Below are 22,440 nucleotides of genomic sequence, written 5' to 3' on the forward strand. Positions count from 1 at the left end.
TTAGAGAAACAAAACTTTAGTATCTCAACTTTTAAAAACTTCAAAACGGTATCTCACGTTCTTACCCTAACTAAGTATTGGTATATGGAACCGTTACCTCTGTTAAAATTAACGACAACGGAAGGATATTTTCGTCTTTATATATATTAAAGTTTTTTTTTCTCTCTCATTATTTTCCACCTTTTCTCTTACTTATTTTATTTTCTTTAAGACCATCCCCTCAATTTCTTCATAACCCAGATTTCCATTCCAGTGAAGAAGAAGACTCCCCGTCCCCAAATCCAAAGTTCAAGACTTCTTGCAGTTTATTTCAATAGAAATAAACCTGATATATATACATGATGATTTTGTTATTTCAATCTCATCTTAACCTCTGCGTTTTGCATTACATGAGCAGATGACCTCTTCCACAGAATATGAAAAATGAAATTGATGTTTTAAATTCTTCCTTTGCTCAACTTCAAGCTAGCCCCATTTTCAGTTTGAATTTGCCAGATAGTTAATATGGACAAGGCTTCTTTGCTCGCCGGCGAAACTTCGAACCACAACCCAATAACCTCTTCACCTTGAAAGGCAGATTTGTGGTCAGGGACATCCGTGCAAATTCAAATCCCAATCCAGATTTGTGGGTTGGCTTTTATATTATATAAGAAAAATTAATGAAAATAGAAAGTAAAAGATAAATTGATCATTTTAGGATAAACCATCAGCTTTTTTAACGGAAGTAACCGTTTCAAATACCAATATTTAATCGGTATAAAAACGTGAGACACCGTTTTAAAATTTTTGAAAATTGAAATGTCAAAATTTTGCTTTTCTAAAACGTAAGACACTATTTGAATCATTTTTCCTTTCCGCAAATATAATTTCTGTTTTAGCTGTTTTTTGTACAAGGATGATCATTGAATGACAACCACATATGATTTGCGAGTTCGAAATCCAGATGATTTGCATCAATACTTGATGGAACTACAATGTTTCCCTTTATGAGTAAATTTATCAATAATATCAGAAATACCAGTCTACTTCGTGATTATTCGTTTTTTGTAAATGTTTTGTGAGTTATGACATCATAACTGATGGGCTTCGTGTACATCTACCCACAACGGAAAGTTAACAGGAAATTGAGGGGTGCGTCTTGAGATTATACAATTACAGATTATACATTACTACCCACAACTTGCACCAGAAATTCATACCTTACCCTCCTAGTTAATTGTAGGCTACAAACGACAAATGACACAGAAAAGCTAACCACACAGCAGCAAAAGATCAATCACCTACAACCTTTTCTTACAAAAATGAAAAACGCTGGGGTGCACATTGCAAAAGACCTAAATACTTTTCCTAAACAGATGCTCCTCCACGGGCTTACTCAGGCAGAAAACCTGCTGAATGCCGGTTTGAGAAGTAAGGATTTGGACCAGGAGCAAAACCATAGGGGGGCCGTTGATCAGCATGTTGGGGTGCCCTGAGATCGTTGTACGGGTTGCTATTGAACACATACCCAAGCGCTGGTTGGGTTCCTAAGGCACTCGTCCCATCCAACGGATGTAAATACCTCTCCATGATTGACGTGTTCATTCTGTGAGATGGGTAAACGGCTGAACCATGCTCAGCATGCCCATACGTGGACGGAAATGCAACTTGACGTGGACCCGCTATATAATTACTTCTGTGCAAATCAGAATCTTGATGCCCATAAAACCGTGCATGTATTTCATCCATCCCCCGGGAATATCTATGCTCAATGGAATCTAACCTCTCTCTCCTGCATCTAATTTCAGGTTCCTCCAAGTCCGCATCCATATAATTAGAGCTAGGACTGGCACCACTGGGACATCTATGCGTGAAAATTGGATAAATCTCCTCACTGCTCATGACATTTCTACCAGTGTCATCAGGGATTCTGGCTATGGTCCTGTCATAAGCTGTTTCAAAATGCACACTTGAACTAGAATTGCTGGGATGCTGATTCGGTTTTCGCTTTTGCTCATTAGATGGAGAACTTTCCTTCTGAATCTCACTAGAAAAATTGTCGCCATCACGTTTTTTGTCTGGCGACAACTCAACCACTCCACTCCCATTCTTTTTTCTGCCACCACACTGCCGTCTCCCATTCTTTTTTCTGCCACCGCACTGCCGCCTCTCAGAAATCTCATTAACCTGGTTCTTATGGTTACCAGAACTTGCACGGAAACCTCTGTCACCATTTCTCTTGGAGGATCTCTCTTCATGTCCCTCGCCTGCAACTCCAACAAAATCACTGGAATTACCAGTTGGTGTCAAATAAGCATTTTCCACCATCAGATTTTCATCCTTATTCTCAACTGAATTTTCATCCTTATTCTCAACTGAATGAACATCTTTCCCTGGCCCTAGTAACATAGGACCGTGACTAGCCTTTCGAGCAATAGCCCTGTGTGCCTCAGACCAATCAGGATGACTCCAAAGATAGAGTGGAGGTGCTGTCACATTCCACTGATCCATTTGCTTGTCATTCTCATCAACAGATCCAGGGAGATAAAAGGACTGAAAGGAGACAGATACAAGTGAGAAACAAACATTTAAAATTTACATTCCATTAGTTAACAATCACTATAGGTGACTGGTAGATACTTCTCAATTTACCTTTCCTGACAAAAACCGTTCATCCTCCCATATCAGATCATATGGTAACCTGAATAAAAGCACCAAAATATACACAAATCAGAATCTGATTTAACGAGACCAGAGAGCATACTTCAGACATGTCAGAGAGAATATCTACCTTTTTGTTTCTGGTGGAACAATAAGAATAAGGAGCTTCGGATTGAATTCCAGAGCCTTAGAAATAAACTGGTTTGCCAAAGCTGCTTTAACTCCAAAAGGAGGGTTCAACCCCATAATCTGCTCAAGAAGCAAAGTTAGAGAATAGTGAAACAATTAGCACAAGGCTTAAGAAATCCAAACAACTTGACATAAAATATACCAAACCTCCATTTCTTACCAATTTATTACGATCGGGTAATTCATGTTTTTGAACAGTCATCCAATCTCTCTTCTCAAAGCAAAAATCATTCTGCAATGTATATTTATAAAACATGTGAAGTGTATCCCAACATTTTTTTTTTATCAATAAGCATGTGAATTAGCAAACACACACACACAGTCCTATCATCCAGTAACCAACATACAATGTGACATAGTAGAACAACCAATAAATTGGGCACAGTAAAGTTCTGTAGCAAAATGATGATGAAAAATTAAGAACCAGGAGTAAACTCCAAGTGCTTGTTGTCTGAATTTCATTTTCAATATCAGTACAGATCCAAAAAATCTAAGTCTACAGTATGGTAAACATTCGTGAACTACAATGGGAGCACATGAGATATTCCAAACAACTGGTAACTGATCAATCAAAATTCTTTCACGCTGACAAGCGTACTTCGCCCTTAAACAATGCACTTTTAAATGCCATATTTATTAAAATCCTTGTGTTTTAGGAGCTCTTTATCTTTATAAACTCCCTATATATTAGGCTCTCGATTTCTCTATAACCTCCCTGTGTTTTGTAAGCCCTCTACTCTCTCTGTCTTTCTAAACATGGCAGTGTTTTGGGGCTTCACCCTATTCTATTGTTTCATTAATGGTCTAGCTGCAGCCTAACTGGCCCTCCTCAGATAAGCAAAAAGAGCAGGCAGTGTCCTGTAAATTTCTCTTTGATAAGCTCCTGTTTTTATAAAAATCTTTCAAGACTTGCCACATGAGGTGTGGGATTGCTAACAAGTGTGAATTGGGGGAATTACAAGGGTTAAGAAACTACAAGTAGGATGCAACAAAGTGTGTATTCGGAGATACATTAGAATGAATCATGTCTATCAGAGAAACGTACTTTTTTACTATTATAATTTGATGCGCAAAATGTTTATGCATTTACTCTTGAGGGACTAGATCAGAGCAAAAACACTCTACCTATGCTATTTACTTAATACATTGATTCAGAATTACTAACCGTAACACCTGTGATCTTAAGACTTTTACCAGAAGTTTAGGCTGCAATGCTATTTGGTGTATCAGAAGTTTTACATCAACAATATCAAATTTCTACTTGACGAGTACAACGGGAATATGCAAGCGTCCGGCAAAAGACTACATATCATCAATAGTAAGATCCAAATTGACCAATAAAAGAATTTAACAAATAAATTTTACCTTGGGATGAATGATGTCATAATTTTTAAAATAGCACTTCTTCCCCATCTCCTCAAGCTTTTTCTTCATTGCGATGCTGAAATCATTAGAGCCACAACAGAAGTCCACTATCTGCTCAGTGGAAAAAAAATGTAATCAGGCACTCAACAACTTTTTAAAGAGGTACTAAACACAGAGAGAAGTCAAACAGAACCTTAAGATAATGGTTTAGGTTATCAAAACATGACACAATCAAGAACATTAAGCATTCTTGCAAAAAGTAAATCATGCAGAGGGATTAGATACATTTGCCATGATTTTGATTATTTGACTTGATTCATGTCAATAAAGATCAGATAAGAAAACAGGATCAGATAAAGCAAAGCAGCATCCAAATTCTATATTATGGATGTATTTTGGACTCATGTATGTGCATCGACTAAACTTATTTCCAATAGAACAATAGACATCCTTACCGTGTCTCCACTCTGTACGTACCAATGGAGCATATCAGCAATCTGTAGAATGAAAATTATCAATGAGATTCCATAGTTTTGATAAAGAAAATATGTGCAGACCCAGTTGAATTACACAGTTAAGAAGAAAAAAAATTAAACAGCCAAAGATAAAATATTTCTGCAGCCACATGATAATGAGTAATGACGATATGAAGAACTGGAAGTAATACAGACCACACGCCACTATGCTGATACAGTTTTACTTCTTTTCTTTGTTTTCACAAATGTGTGATGATGTGATTGGGAAAGGGTAATAAAACTTCTTAAGATTAGTTAGGGAGGTGTCCCTTTTATAGCTGAGGTTTTAGGCTTCTTTTGTTGCCATCAGAATCAGCTGATTTTAGAGACATTATCTCTTCAAATCAGATTAGCGTTGGGTTTTAAACATGTGTTTTTAGTGTAGTTGCATGTGGTTTGTCTTTGTGCTATTGCCCAATGGTAGACCAGTTTTGCGAATTTAGACATGATCTTGAAACTTTTGACTTTGGTTACTAATAAAGTTACTATCAAAACCAATCAATAAACTTCCAAATGGTGCTCTAAAAAATCATTCATATTGCTGAAACCACAACAACGATTCACAATAATATACCATATAACTGATGCACGTGAACACAAATGGATACACATGTTCATGAAAGCACTTATGAAAGACACGTTAATGTGAATGAAAAAAAAATACAATAAAATGGTAATAAAAACACCAAGCACAACATAAATTTGAAACAGCCAAGACCTAAACAGACCGGACTGCTGGTCTACACAACCTAATATGACAGCATACACAAGGTAATAAATTTATATTAAATTTCAAGATGAATTGAAATAAATGAGACCAGAACAAAATTAGATTACCTGTTCCAGTTTTTCCACCTTCGTGAAATGGCGACCAAAGGACGTATACCGCATCCCATGCAAGAAAGGTGCAAGATATACTTTAAGCTTGTTCTGCAACAAAGTACCATAACACAAATAAGAACACTAGAAAATACCATTTCCAAATAAAAATGTGGAATGAAGTTAGATGAGGTAACGAAATCAACGATTTGAAACTAAAGTTAACCAATAAAACTGAAGCAGACAACACAGAGAGAGAGAGAGAGAGAGAGAGAGAGAGAGAGATTTCATGTAGTGATATATCTTTAGCAATGAGAGGGGAATGCGCTTAGTAACAAGTGGGTCACATAGGATGCTAAATATACAATATTTAGAGTACAAACATGAGAGTACAAACTTTGCTATTTTTCTACTACTTAAATATACAATATTTCCTGAACTTATATACATGTATGGGGTTTATCTACAAATAGGTGTCTGCAAGCATTTATAAACAGACAAACAGGCACTATATTTCAGAATAACAATTTCAATAAAAGATGTACCCAAGAAATATATATCCATTTGACACAACCAAAGTCCAATGATCACAATTCCATCACAAAATAAATCTAGTTTTAGCTACGAATTAGAAGTCTGTTTCAGCTTTGCTTATGAGGCTCATTCTTCTTACCTTCTCAATTAAATGTTCAAAACTGAACATGCATTGATCAATATTTCTTAGTCCTGTACTTCCTTATCTATATTCATTATATGTTTTTCCTTATCTTTTACTTCTATATATTCTGCTTTCTCCCTCATTTGTAAGTGTGTAGTTGAACAGAAAACTTTAATACTCAATCTACATACAAGCCAACTCAAGCCGAGGTCAAGAATCTACATACAAGCCACAACTCAAGCCAAGCTCAAGTTCACTTGTTCCACACACAAACATAATACAGCACGGTTAATCTAGCCACGCAGTATGATGCTCTGACCACTTGACTAGTTTATCCACGTCTAGCATAAGCAAGCCAAACCCAAGTATAACTTCTTAAAGTGAAAGAGGGTGAGATACCCTAGTGAAATATCCCATGCATAAATCAACAAGCAACAATTCAGGAAACCTAGGAACAAATCACAAAGAGTCTTTGCATAAAATAGCAACAGAACTGTAGACACATTTTAGAATAAGAAAAGAAAACCACCTTCCACTTATAAATCTGGGAAAGAATCTCCGGAGCACAAACAGCCTCTGCATCTTCAATACTGCAACCTTCCTGTAGTTTCTTTAACGCAGTTCGAATAGCCTAATTATACATAGATGGCGTTAAGAAACCGATGATAAGAGAAATAATTATTAAAAAAAAAATCATACTTTATGCCCAAATTGATAAATGAAATTCAAAATAATACCTCAACTGAGCCTTCCACCTTTCCCTGTGTAATGTTCCTTTCTACAGCATATCTGTTTGAGGACTTATGAGTGGATGGAACTTTGTGCTTTTCTATAACCTCTTCCAATGTTATTGACGAGGCAGCATCTTTCATTAAAGCATATAATCTGGGATATAATAAATGAATTCAGCGCACTGCATATAATTTATATTGATCCAATAAAATAATGATTGCCTGTAACAATTGCAAGCCCTTGTAATGTTATCCTAAGCATATCTGTGTATTAACGCTAAACAGTATACAAGACCATTCGAACAGTATTAAAACTGTGCGAATCGCCCCTTCATTCACACTACAGTCCGTAGTGTGAATATCCTACCTAGAAGGCTAGAAACAGTCCCTGGTTTGTGTTAAATTGAGGCATAACAGTAGTTACAGACATATACATATATGTTAAGGGTGCGGCAAGGTTCAAAAACTCACTAGGCACTACTAGGGTGGAGGGAAGGCTAGGCGCACCTAGGAGGCTGGGCTAAGGGTTTAGGGTCTAGGCGAGCTTCTAGGCGGCTTATATTTTTTTTTTTTAAATTTGTAACTTTTATTTATATAATTCAAAATATATAAGGATTAAAAAGAGTAATAATTTGTATCTACAACATTCATATTTCAATATAATCCTAACAAATCAAAATAGGGTGAGAATGTTAAGCATACAAATACTAGAACAAGACATTTGTTTTAGCCTTGAAAAATAGTAATTAAAACGCCCAGGCGCTACTAGGGCGGAGGGCAGGCTTGGAATACCTAGGTGACGCCTAGACGGGCTGGGCAACCTTGTTTTAGAACACTTAAGGTTTAATGCCAAAACGGCCTCCTGAGGTGTACTCAAAAAGTCAGAGTCCCCCAACCTTTTATGTGAACAAGTATCTTAAGTATACATAATTAATGAACCAACATTTTATTTCATACAACTTATTTCGTAATTTGTTTGCTACTTATGTGATTGGCATGTCTGCTTTTAGGTAGATTGGATGAGACCCTCAGAAAATTGAAGGGAAGAACATTGTCAAAACCTTGATATTTATGTAAACATCAGGGAATCTCTGGCATTTAAAAAGCCTCTGTTTAAAAGCGCAAGTATCTTCATAAATATCGAACTAGAATTGGTAAATAATTAGTAAAAGAGCAAAAGTATGTTCATAAAAATTGAGCTAAGATTGCTAAATAATTAGTAGTCAAATAGACTTACCTCCTTTCTCTAGCAGGATCTAAGGAAGCTGCTGCACTCAATGTTTTTGTTGTAGGATCGAAATATGCTATCTTTTCAGAATTTAGTTCAGCATCATCAGGCTCATCCTTCTTCCCAAACTTTACTGACCCATGTTCCTTAACATATTTAAACAGCCTATTACCCAATGAGTTGTTCTTTTCCACGCTGGTCGGGACTTCCTTTTTCAGTGTCCTATTTACCATCACCTTTCTTGATACATTTAACCCAGAAGGTACTTTTTCAGTAAATCTGTTACCCCCAAGTTTTTCACCCGAATTCGTTTTCTGCTTAGATAGTGTAGGAGCAGTTCTTTCTCTATGCAATCCCTCTGACGAAAGCTTTCTCTTCTTCAAAAGAGAGCTGTCACTGACCACATGAGACTCTGATGTCAGTCTCCTCTTTTTAACTTCGAAAGTAGCCTTCTTTTTCACAATAGTATTCTTCTTTCCATCATCATCAGGGAATTTAACATGGTTCCTTATTGGAGTTCCAATTTCTTCATCTATTTCATGTTCTCTGATCAGAAGAAAAATCAAACTTGTTTAGGAAAAAATATTTATATAAAAAAAGAACATATATCGGCATATCGCAAACAAAACAAAGAACTAATGCAGCTGCTGCAAAGTACCACGTACGTGCAATATATTAGTATGCGATTAGGCAATAGACCTTCCCAAGCTCTTGTTTCTGTTTCTTCTTCATCTTCTATCTCTTCCTCCTTATCTTCCTCTGTTTTCTCAAAACGGATATTACTGGTACATTTAATTCAAGCATGAGTTATTTTAGACATGACAATGGACCATCATCTGATAACAGCAATAAGACTCTAAAAGTACCTCGGCAAGCATTTTCTGTGATAAGATTTAGGACAACGCCTGCACACAGCAAACCGCATTTCGGAATCCTTCTTATTCTCCCCTTGCTTACAAAGAAAGCACTTATGAATCGGACACGTAAAAGATTCTCCCTGAGAGATCTTTTTCTCAAGTTCTTCAGCAGAAACTCCATTGTCTTGATAGATTAGTTTTGCAACACACCGAGGATGGTAAAATTGACCACAAGTTGCAGAAACACATGGAAATACCTAAAAGCAATAGATAAAGTTTCTTTAGTGCTTTCTCTCAGAAGAAAGAAGCTTTCATCGGATACTTAAAGATAAAAAAGGAGAGTTCACTAGTTTGTACAACTAACGTACACATGGGGAAGAAAAAAAGACACTCTTTAACAAAGAAACTGATTTCCTATCAAAACAAATACAGTGGTTTCTAGGATGAGGTACATGCCATTTTTATTGAATAATCTGCCTCGAGATCCTACTCATCATTTACCGTCCATCATAAGACCTTGACTTAATGGGAATCAATCAAAGAAAGCTCAAACATTATGAATGTTCCACGAATTAAAATGAAAATGATAAAACTTTTATCAGCATAAGGAAATTGCACTAAATCAACAATGAAAATGAAAGGAGTGGAACCAACTTTAGACTCACTTAAATGATTGCACAAAATGATAGGCAGTATGTTAAAGAATATATATATATATATAATTAAAAAAAGAAAAAGAAACAAAATACCAATATTAAAGAATGCTAACAAGTCTATGAAGTCTATAGTGGCAAAAAGGTGGGAGTACATGACGTAGGTACTGGTGTCTTTAGGGCTTCTGTCTCTGGAAGTTTATGAATTATACTTCAGAATCTATTATGTTAGATTGGAAAGCAACCATAGTCATGGTTGTTTGTCTAGGCTGGTAGTCTAGCTGTATCATTCACGGGCTGTATAAAGCTGTTTGTTTGCCCTCAAAGAAAAAGAAAAACAAAAAGAGACTTTCTTGTATGACAGATAATCTAGGAACCTGATATTTGAAATTCATACCTCCGCGCCCAAAGACTTATCTGAGGAGCCTAACTTCCCACAAGCAAAGCACTGATGCTGCTTATATTGACAGTTCTTGCAGAAGAAACTTGGCATTGCCTACCAAATGCAGACCATAAAATTACCATAATCAATAATAAGAATACCAAAAAATAGTTGAAAAAACAAAAACCAAGTAATCATGACTTATGAAAATGTACATAAAAGGGGAGCATACATTTACTTCCTCCCGAGTGAATCCAAGAGATTCACAAATTGAATCCTCGCCATCCTCTACAGTGGGATGGAAGGACCTTAGGCATCTCCCTTCACAACTGTAATAGAGAATAAAACATAAATTCTACATGAAATTCTATACAAAATATCAAGATTATCTTCAGTTTCACCAGGAATTAGCGAATACAAAAGCATACCACAAAAGCTGTCCCCCGTTATCACAAAAGGCACAAACAGAATCAAACAGGTTATCATCATCATCATCATTTGACTCATCTTCAACATCAATCATATAATCTTCTGCATCATCAACTATAAATCCTGGCTTTGTCGTAGCTTGAATATCCTGAAACATCCAATGACATCATACTCAAAACACTAGAACTCTAAACAGCAGAATTGGGAAACAAAAAACAAAAATCTCGATAATAAAAGCATAATAATGAAAAGGGTAAACAGATGAGCAAAAGGATCTGACCTCATCGGATAGTGTGGGCTTCTCTTTAAGAAAGTCGACCATAAACTGTTCAAACACAAACTGTCACTTTCTTATATAAACATATAGATAGTGTCTATACTTCATGCGTTAAGGAAGTTACATAAATGCAGACTAAATAGGATTAAGGAAGTTACATACACATACATGTGAAAGTCAATGGATCAGCTAACAGGAAAATTACAAGGATACTGTCTATGTCCCATGCCGCAGTTTAAAGAATACAAAATGGCTTTAAGGAAGTTACATACAAATACATAAGATCCACAACAGGAAATTACACCACACTCAAATAAAATGAAGATTTTAAGTAAAAGAAATGAGTGAAAAAAAAAGGTTTGGAGCTTAATGATGTTCATGTACTCAAAAACTCAATTTTCCCCTATAATGTTCATATACAATTGAAGAAGAAGCAAATACTTTGAGCTCAATATATTAACTGAAACATATATAACTTCTTAACTTGGGATATATTATGACTAAGATCGTTGAAGAGAGGATGAACCAGTTGTGATGTGGCCTCTCCAATTTTAATTGATCAAAAACCTACTCTCAAGAATACCAACCAGCACCATGAGAAAAGGCATGACACTATGCAAAAGACTACCACACAAAAGATCATTTAAAAGAAACCAGGACAGCACAAGCTGATGTTTCCTGTGCATCTAATTGAAGGGTGGTGGTACCTAGCGCAACTATATACCAAAAATTTATACTTCAATCTCAGGCATGCTTTAAGCATTAGGAAGTAGAACCACCGAACACTCAAATACAATGACAAGAAAACAAGCAGACAAACCTTGGACTTCGCCAACGCATCATCCCGTTTAAGAGCTTCACTAATCAGACTCCTCTGATCCACCAAATCACTCTTTGAAGGCCTATCCTCATAGCTGCGAAATTAAAACTTTTTCCATCAAATTTTCCACCAATAAAACCTACCAACCTACAAGCGTAAAGAACAAAGATTGCGAAATGTACCTAAAAGCCTTACACAAGTAATCCCACACAGCTTTCCCGGACGCCTCGGGATTGCGTTTCGCATAACTAAGACACTGCACAGTGATCAAAACAGTCCTGATAATCCCCTCGTAGCTCTTCCTCGGCTTCTGCAGCACAATCCAATCCCCCTCCTTGGAAAGCACCGCAATCTCGGGCTTCACATTCGAGAGATCAAACCTCCAAGCAACCACAGGCTTGTAAATCTTCTCAAGGTCAGCACTGCCCTTCAGAAACAACACTGCTGCTTTCTTCTTCTCTTCCTGCCTCTCACCGCCATCGCTCCATTGAATTGGCAACACGTGGAAGGAAATCGGCTCATCCTCCCCGTCTAGGAAGTGGTAATTCGAAACCGAGACCGGCACCGCCTCGGCCTCGTCGTCTGATGATTCCATCTCCGGAATTCAACACTAAAAGCGAAATTCGAACAATGAGCGAACCGGAATATCACCGGCGAAAATGCCTAGGGTTTTGATTCTGGGAGAATTGAAATCTTCGATCGAAACGTTTGGGTTGAATTGAGCAACTCCGGTGCGCTAACTGTCAGCTTTGTCTTTAAACTCACGATTGTAGAAATTGACTCCAGGTTGAACCCTGAACCCTTCCCACCGTATATATTTTCTCTGGGTTGCTCTGACCTATCTTATTAAATATCACAGCAAAAGAAGAGTCCTCCCGTATTATCATCCCAATAAAAAAATGTCTTTATTTTATTATTAAGAAATTTTATTAACACATCCATAATTATTAGATACACGTACCATACTTAATACATCACCTATTAACTTTATTGTTTTAACATTTTACTAGATACACATACCCAAATTTCTTATAATACCCTCATTTAAAATACATAACTTATTCACTAAATACACAACTCATTCATTAAATACATATATTTTCTAAATCTTCTACTCAATTTATTAAGAGAAAATTCACATTAGTGAGATTACTTGCGACACGATGGCACCGATTTTGCTTGATATCTCTCTCATTGATGAGTTAGATCAATGGCAACCAAACTATAAGAGTATATATATAATTATATATAGCACCATCTCAAGTTCTAGTTTGGTGTTCAAACGTAAATGCTTTTGAACGACCAAGCATATGTGAACAATAAAAAATAAATTTTCCAATTTCAATTTGCACTATCTAATCAAACAACAAACCCTAAAATCTAAATTTTGTAGTAGATCAATTTTAATCAAAGATAGAGAAGTCATACCTTGCTTAAGGGTTGAGAAACATCACTGGAATTCATTACGTTGTTTTTAGTTTTTGCTTGAAACTATGGTTGTCGCTAGCTATTTCTGATTAAGGCATGGTATATATATTCACATACGTTGTTCTCGTAGAGGAGAATAATAGTCTGAAGCGGGATTTTTTTTTTTTTTTTCAACTAGGTTTCTTTACTTTTGATATAAATGTCTATTTTGGTAATTTTATGTAACTACAAAGTCTTATTTAATTTATATGAAAAAGTGATGTGTATCTAACATTTAGGGATGTGTTAATAAAATTTCTCTTTATTCTTACTAGTTTGCTTTTTGTTTTTTGTTTTTATTCATATTTTTTTCTGAATAAAAAAAATTGGTTATGTTTTTTTTTCTTTGATTTTTAGCGTTTTCTTTCGATGAAGTGGATCAAAATTTTACTGTTACTATTACAAGAAGCCAACTACTGTTCCACATTTGTTAGCTCTTTTTCTTATATTTTCGTGTTTATATATGAGTAATTTTAAGTACACACCCATAATCTCTTAATACACTACTCATCTAATTTTTCATTTAAATATTATACTAAATACACATCCTACACTGCTTAAAATACCCTCAATATCTAAAACTAATAATAATATATATGTTATTTAATATAATTATTATATATTTACTACTTCACAACTCTCTTTACGTATTCTCTTTTATTTTCTGTTAGATTTTTTTTTATTAGGTTATAAATTTTTTCTTGATATTTTTTCATTTATAATTAAAAGAGTAATATTATATTCGAACTCCAAATCTCCAATATGACATCAATCGGCTAGAATTTGAAGAAAACAAAGAAGAAAACAAAAATATTGAACAAACATAATTTTTTCAAAGTTAAGAAACTAGTAGAATTGTAGAAGTACATGCAATAGCATAAAAATTAAACTAGTTTTTAGTCTACAAGATAAAAACTAATGTTGATAAAAAAAAAAACCAAATGATTCGGTAATTAAATAGTACATGTGATTACGACAGTAGTTGAAATTCAAGTGATGAATTTTGGAGAAAAGGTTTTTATTCTTTTTTTTATTCGTAGTAATTAATAGTGCGGAGGTTTTAGGGAAGAGGCAGTTTCTTTTTTTTCTTTTTTTTTCCTTAATAATTGATGGATGTTTTTGTAACTAAGCATACCTATAAAATCTGATGTGAAATATAAAATAATAAGGGCATGTATTAAGAAATTAGAGATGTGTATTTAAAATTTCTATATATATATACAGTCTTTCTCAGGTAAGGATGTCTTTATTTATTCTTACAGTGCAAATTTCCACTTTAGACTCACTTATTAATCGAATTTTCACATCTCCACCGTCTAGTCTTTAAATACTAATGTATAGATCATCTGTACAAAATTTCAGCCAATTTGGTTATCATTAAGCCGTTCAAAAGAGGACATCTACACAGCCCTTAAAGTGCGGACGTCCTTCTATTCTCCACCGTCCGACGCCGACGACACCTTTTTTTCTTACCGGAGGATAGCAGAGACATCCAGGACAGCATAACTATGAAGAAGAAGGTCAGAGAGATCGGGATTGAAGCACTGGGTAGCAACCTCACTCGAAGCTTCAAGACCGATCAAGCTCGGTAAGAAACTTGCAACCGACGAGTCCACCAGCAAGAGGAAGCTCAGTATCAAGGTCTGATGTGCTCCAGCAAGAAGAAAAGGCGTTGTCGGCGCCGGACGGTGAAAAACGGAGAGACGTCCGCACTTTAAAGGCTGTGCGGACGTCCTCTTCTGAACGGCCCTGATCAAATTACAACAAAAATATTTAGACATTAAATTATAGTGTTATTGAAATATAATAAAAATGGTGCAATTTAGGTACCTCAAAACTTGGTGAAACCTTTGCACCAAAACCACGCTTCCCATTATACAAGTGAAGATTAAACACATCTTAGGGGTTTCTAAAAAAGGAGACATTAGGGGAATTGGGCTGTTATATTTAGTAATTAACAATGACACAACTAGAACATGGTTAGTATCGTGTCGTGTGTCGTAATAGGATGTGAATTACTTAAACAAAATACATCTAACAATCAATAGCTGATTCAGGATTACACAGCTAGATCAAGGATAGAAGTCATAGAACAATGGAAGATTTGTCCGATTGTGCTACTGGTACAATCTTTAAAAATTGTATCCACAACAAGCACGAAGAGTTCTCTAAGTTATGCATGAAGAAAATAACTCGGGTGATTCCTATGTGATTTCCATGTTTACTCATGACGCATTGAGGTTCAAATAGCATTATATAGTAAGTGGAACACATCATGCAACTAATGCTATTAAAACATCCATCCACTCGTGTGAACCAAAATATACTCACATATTCATGAAGCCAGCAAACGCTTTTTCGAGTTACTCACGAGTTACGACCAAGAGAAAAACCAACTAGCTAGGATTCAACGAGTTACCCGTGTTTACTCACGAGTTTACTCACTACATGGCGTTAGGAATCAACTAAATTCGTACTTTAGCCAGAAAACCCAAGGACTAAAATATACTCAATACCCTTGATATTTCCACTTTTAACAAGCATCGATATTAATTTTCATATTTTTTTAATATTTTATATTTAGTTTATTTTCGGTCAAATATATAGTTTTATATAACTTTGATAAAATTTTCATAGATATTCGATATTTTCTCGATATATCTATTAGAATTTTATTTTTTTCCAACCATCGATATTTTCACGATTGCCGATATATATATATTTTTTTAACCTACCTGTTACATGCTTGTTAATTACCTGAATGTAGCAAGGCACATGTGCTGAGACTGAGACTGGAATCACACGCAACGATGCAACTAAACATTACTTCTCTTGTCACAACTAGGATTTCTATTATATGTTATGGATTAGGGAGACACCAAGCCTTTGTTGGCTAAAAAGAGAAGGATCTATAACATTCCTCTTACAATTCTATCCGCGGCATTACTCTTCAATTGTTCTTTAAGTAGTTGCACGTATATATATTGATCAATGAGAAATTTTAAATACACATCCCTTACTTAATACATCACCTATCAAGTTTTTCATTTTAGTATTATACTTAATACACATCCCAAACTACCTAAAATGTCCTTAATTTATGAAATATTATATTATTTAATATAATCAATATATATACTATTTGGTACCTCTTTTTACATATTATTTCATCTAATTTTTGCTAGAAATTTTTGGTTATCATCGTTCAATTTATAATCAAATGATTATTGTTATATCTGAACTCTAAATCACCAATACAAGTTTTCAAAATTCACAAGCTACTCTAAATCACCAATACAAGTTTTCAAAATTCACAAGCCAATAGAACTAACTGCAGAAGTACAGTAGCTATTAAACATAGATAGCTAGTTATTCGATAAAACATGTCATGATAAAGATGCAGTACATGACAATATGATCTGCAATATCAAACTAAAGCTGATACAGATAAAAAAAAAAAAGACAACCCAAATGAATTATGGAGAAAAATTGGGGTTAGGAGAGAAGACGTGTTTTTGACGATTTTAGGTTAGAAGATGTTGAAAAGAATACTTCTATCGCGTATTTTTTTTTAATAATATATGTTTGTTTTGGTCATTTAGTTTACTTATAAAATCTTAATAAAAACATAAAATAATAGAGGTGTGTATTAAGAGATTAGAGATGTGTATTTAAAATTTCTCTTAATCAATCTCTGTAATGATCAATAAAAACATAACAAAGTAACTGTTTGCTTCTTTTTGCCTACTTTTTTTTCTTTTCGTTTTGTATATGCAAGTTTGCACTTTACAAATTTGGACCACAATTCTATGTGATTGTTCAACCACTCTATTCGTATTTTGTAAAAATCTAGGGCCTGGTGTTCACAAGGAGGAGGCAACGACGACAACTCCTCAGCCAGCTTTACATCGTTGTCCACTAGTCGTCTTTAATTGTTTTTCATTTCAGCTATCTGATTAGGTCTTTTTAGCTCTTCAATGGCGGCCCTGGTCTCTTTTCCGTTTTAAGATCATATAAAATCTTGGTCTTGTAAAGTTTCCTAGTACCAAATTAGAGCTATGTTTCCTATAGCTAGGATCCTTATTTGGTCGGGGATGTAATTTAAGTTTTCTAGTTGAGATAGGTTTCAATTTTTTCATCAATTTCATTTTGTTGCCATTTACTTTTTCATGTCCTTGTATCATTAGGAATTAGGATTGGAATACGCATAATTATAAATAAATGAATAAAAAATGCAAGTAATACGCGTAGACATATAACCGCGTAGAAGAAAAACGTGTCACAAAGAGGGGTAGTATCAAGGAGTAAAATATCTAAAATATCCTCGATATTTTCTCGAAATTTCCGTTTTTTACAATTACCGATATTAATTTTCATATCTTTTCGATATTTTATATTTAGTCTATTTTTAGTCGAATATACAACATTTAGATAAAATTTGGTAAAATTTCCATCGATATTCGATATTATCTCGATATATCTATCAAGATTTCTTTTTTTCGAACTATCGAAATTTCCATGATCATCGATATTTTACTCCTTCGGTTGTATCGGTTGTATCGCTTATAAAGGAACAGAAGCACACACCGTCTTTCTCACTTCGCTCTCTCATAATTCCATCCTTCTCATAATTCCATCATTCCCAATGTCTCAATCTTCGCAAACCCTAATTTGATCGTCGTTCCCAGTTTCTCAATCCTTCGCAAACCCTAATTCGGTCATTGCTCTCGCTCTTTCAATAAGCAGCAAGCTTCACCACCCCGAAATGATTTTCACTACCACATCTTCGTCTCTAGCAACACGACCGGCGAGCCCAGCCGGAAAAGAAAGCTCTGGGAGGATTATCATATGAGCGTCGCGGTTCCCTGGAACGTGACGCGGACCTGCTACTGCTCAGACGATCACACAATGCCGATCGTAGATCTGGATTCCCGGACGGCCATGTTTGACGATCTGGAGTATCGGGTGTTCATGATGATCGACGACGACTATATTGGCGTGGTGGATAAGATGATAACCTGCATTGGGCGCCTTATTAAATTTTACGAAGGCGTGTCGTTTGATGCGATTAACGAGATGGTGCACCGAATCCGACGCGTCGTAATTGATGAGGCTTATCGGTCTGGGAGACCACGAATGGAGAAATTGAATGTGATGGTGACGCTGAAAAATGAAACCGGGTTGACATTGGAGGACTACGAAGCCGTGCTTCGGGATAATCAAGAGTCAGAGTAACCCCCACTCAGGGTTAGGGTCATTTTTACCTAGGTAGAATTGATTTACTTAAATTGTATAAATTTACCACTTTTTGTATAGATGCATGATAGAATAGAAGTAGAACAGTAGTGAAATTACATCCATGAATATATATTAGCTTTTATTTGAATACTACTTGCTCCAGTCCCCTTCTATTGAGGGATCCCTATTTTTGGCCACTTTCTAGGGATAGGGTATTACACCACTTCCCAATTGAATTTTTATATCTCCACCGTTCATATCTTAGGTCTATATGAGTAGATCACCTCTACAAAATTTCATATGATTTGGTGATCGTTAAGACTTTCAAAAGTTTGATTTAGTTTTAATGATTTTGAACGGTACAGCTTATGTCAAACTAAAACCGTTGAAGGTCATTAAAACTAAATTGAATTTTTGAAAGCCTTAACGATCACCAAATCATATGAAATTTTGTAGAGGTGATCTACTCATATAGACCTAAGATATGAACGGTGGAGATGTAAAATTATAATCGGGAAGTTGGTGTAATGCCCTATCCCTATAAATGACTTAAAATAGGGATCCCTCATTGGAAGGGCCCTACTACTTGCTCAATATCTTTATCAAAGACTTGGTGTACCAGACATCGGTGTAGTGTTTCTTCTGTTAGTAGTGAACTAGTGATACATATTACTTGCATAGACTATTTTGATTCAAAGCTCGAACAATATCTAGTTTATGTACAACAAAACTTCTGAATGAAGAATATCACCTGTATTAGAACCAATCCAATATCCGTTCAAAATAGTATATATATAACAATGAAATCAAAACGAAATTGAAAAATTAACAATGAAAACAAACAACACTAACTTGATTGATCAGATAGAGGCCTGCCTTGCAGTGACCTAAGACAGAAATTCGTCCCCACTTGTGCTGCAGTTTCGGATGTCTATCTAGAGGATACAACTATCTGGTTCAAGTTCTTGCACAAGAACTTGACCCTGGCAAATTTACTTTATGCTTAAGAAGAAATAGTTTTGGGGAGGAAGAAGAAGAAGAATGATTTGATCAAAACAACGACAGAAGTCGTCTTTATATAAAAATCAATTTGAACAGGTATAACTGTTCAGACAGACACAACTGCTCAGACAGTTGTAACTGTTTGGACAGTTATGTCTTTTGATATTTATCCAAATTTAATAATTAAATTAAATAATATTAATTTTCAAAAAATTAAATTCGGATTTAATCAACAGAGCCCAATCTTTGACTTTTATTAAATATATTAATATATATATATTTATTTATTTATTTCTATTGGAAACCCAATAGAAAGCCCACCAAGCCCATACTAGACCTATCATCCATTTAATGAGTCACATGAGTGTTTCCATATAAAGACTCACACATTTAATTCTTCTTCAATGTGGGATAAATACCACACAAGTTCTAACAACTTGCAATGAAACTTGTTCAAATTAGAATTAAGAAAGGAAAGATATTATATTTGGTGAGAGATACTTTTGTATAAGAATGACAATCATGAATATTATGCCTACATAAAATAATGAGCAACAGCAGCTGATCCAAACTATCACTTATGTGCAATATATTAGCACACGGTTAGATAATAGACCTTCCCAAGCTCTTATCTGTGTCTTCATCATCCTTGCCTTCGGCAAAATGAATGTCCCTGGTAATTTTGATTCAAGCATCAACCAACTAGGCACGAAGAAAGGCAATTCAGGGTCCTTAATATCAGCCTCTAATTGCTTACAAGAGCAGCACTTATGAATCGGACATGTGAAAGATTCCTCCAGCATAATTCTGTTCTTAAGTTCTTTATCAGAAACTCAAGTCTCATATTTTGCAACACAATGAGGATGATAAAACTGACCACACCTTGGAAAAGTGCAAGGGAAGACCCAGTGGCAGACGCAGAAAGTCACGTAAGTGGGGGCAACAAATTTGAGGCTAAGCAACATATAGAAACTGTTCATTTCCTCTTCCTCTCCGATCTCCATTTTTGTAGCTCTTCGACTAGTTAATCAATATACTATTTTGGAATATATTGAAGTTTTTTTTTCACTAATCATATGAAATCCTAATTAGACACTATAAAATTGCAGGTTTTTCATATCAAACATCTAATATGAACACATCTAAACAGGCTCATTGTTCCTTTTATAGAGAATAAAGGGATTCTAAATTCACTGTTCATTAATCTTTCATTGAAATGAAAACCCAGATAAGTAAAAAAAAAAAAACATGAAAATTGATCACCCAATTAATTTTGGGCTCCATCCTTATTTAAACACCCAGTTTTAAGCTTTTTGGTGTGATCTACTGATCCCATATATAACATATTATATATATATATATATACACGTAGTAGTGGGATACGGAACGTAAGGGAAAGTAAATTAAAAAAACAAGACTTTAAGCGCCAGATGTCAAAAGCTGAGTGAGGGCAGTGGCCCCCGCTGGCCCCCACCTGCGTCAGCCATTGGGAAGACCTAATACAGTTAACATAAATAATTTAGTACTAACTTCATTTTTGTGTGATTCTGTTCTCACCAATGTCTTCATTGGTCCCGCAAAGGACGAACCATGAACGGGGGCTTGGTCATCTATATATTAACTAGTCTGCAAACTCCTTTATATAGTAATCATAGGAAGTGGATCGTATTATCAGAAACATTGAGTGATCATAAGTGCATTTCAGTTATGATATCATGTGGTAATTTCAAATTTGATTCGTGATGCCTTCGACTTGGGAATTCAATTTCATTTGGTGGATTATTACCATGTAATATAAGCTAGTTTTTTCGCTTTGCCGTCCGTGATTGCAAGAACTTGAAAATAAGAAATTGTCTATAGATCGAGTACACCATAGCAATTCATTTCATCAATCATAAACCCTAAACAACAATATTGATAAAATTCAGAAAATTACCAGAAATGAAACCGAAAAACAAAACAAATTTTGATCCAGAAATCTCGATTACTAACCCTCATTTCTCAGAAACTTCTTCAAATGCAAGATAAGTGGAGACGTTGATGTCCTCAAATGGATTTCGAAGCAGAGAACCATAGCCATGGTTCTCGATACTAGACAGATCGATCAAAGATCTAGTGCCCAGCAATATCATCCACATTTCAACTCATAAACAATGTTCTTTCACAACCGCACCCACTTTACTGTAGTTATCTTCAGGTATAATACACCGCAGCCGGAAGATGCCTCCATCCACCACCGGTAGAGACACCAGCTCGTTCCTTGTTTCACAGACAAATCAACGGTCGAAAACTTGAGACTAATCCCTTTTGCAAATTCCACAGCTTGAGAATTATGAAACGACCAGCTTCTATCCGACGGCAAGCAAAGGGCGGCGGCGTTAACCTTCGAAAGAGTAGGGCATATGATCTGCTCGAAGGGCAAACTGGTGACTCGTACAAACCCTAGCCCTAAGAGAGCAGCCGCGAATGTTTGTGGGACCTCGAAGGTGGCAGGAACCATTGGCTTCTTGAAGAATCTAGAAGCTCCTAGGTCGAAGTCGAGAGAGAAGTTGACGGCGTGAGGACGCAGACTCCGTTTGTGATCTCGGCGGCAAAGTAGGTGGCTCGGTCTTTGATTATAATGTGGTCTAGTTTTTGGAATTTAGGGTTCAAGTTAAGAGAACGGGAAATCACTGCGGTGAGGCTGTTTCAGAATTTTTGAAAGTCGAGTTCGACGTACGTCAGCTAATTTAAAGATATTAAAAATTTAAAATTATACGAGGGTAAACGCCATATAATTCTTAAACACATCTTCATAGATTTAATTATTAAACACATCTTTATCATGAATCAATTACTCTGATAAGGAGGTGGAAGTCACACCCATCTTAATTCCTTGATGTGTTAGTAAATACCGAATCCGGAATTCTCCTGTCATGAAATCAATTCCATCATTCTCAATTTCATTATAGGTCAGTAAACGTGCCATAAACTGTAATTTAAATTTGTTTTTGAAGAATTAAAAAAAATATATATATAGGTACAATTAAATGATTAATATTAGCTGCGGCACTTGTTTGTAATTTTCCTTTTTTTTTTCTCTAAAAAAAAACCGGCCCCCTCTACCAACATCAGCATAACTCAAGGCCTGAGCCACCCCTACCCCACCCCTACCGTCCTTGTTTACAACG

General features: G+C 35.5%; 1 protein-coding gene across 1 annotated transcript; it reads right to left on the reverse strand.

Moving 5' to 3' along the window:
* Window positions 1–1,085: 1,085 nt before the first annotated feature.
* LOC101311168 lies at window positions 1,086–12,370 on the reverse strand. Its single transcript, XM_004294342.1, has 18 exons — window positions 11,746–12,370; window positions 11,564–11,657; window positions 10,747–10,791; window positions 10,466–10,614; window positions 10,270–10,366; window positions 10,053–10,151; window positions 9,012–9,259; window positions 8,811–8,927; window positions 8,155–8,691; window positions 6,924–7,071; window positions 6,716–6,817; window positions 5,547–5,639; window positions 4,650–4,691; window positions 4,195–4,305; window positions 2,990–3,061; window positions 2,771–2,889; window positions 2,632–2,680; window positions 1,086–2,532 (listed from the first exon to the last, which is right to left on the reverse strand). Exons 1-18 carry the CDS (start codon window positions 12,156–12,158, stop codon window positions 1,372–1,374), a joined length of 3,696 nt encoding a protein of 1,231 aa, XP_004294390.1. The 5' UTR covers window positions 12,159–12,370; the 3' UTR covers window positions 1,086–1,371.
* Between the last annotated feature and the right edge of the window lie 10,070 nt (window positions 12,371–22,440).

This window comes from Fragaria vesca, linkage group LG3, assembly GCF_000184155.1.
Source record: "Fragaria vesca subsp. vesca linkage group LG3, FraVesHawaii_1.0, whole genome shotgun sequence".
Taxonomy (NCBI): domain Eukaryota; kingdom Viridiplantae; phylum Streptophyta; class Magnoliopsida; order Rosales; family Rosaceae; genus Fragaria; species Fragaria vesca.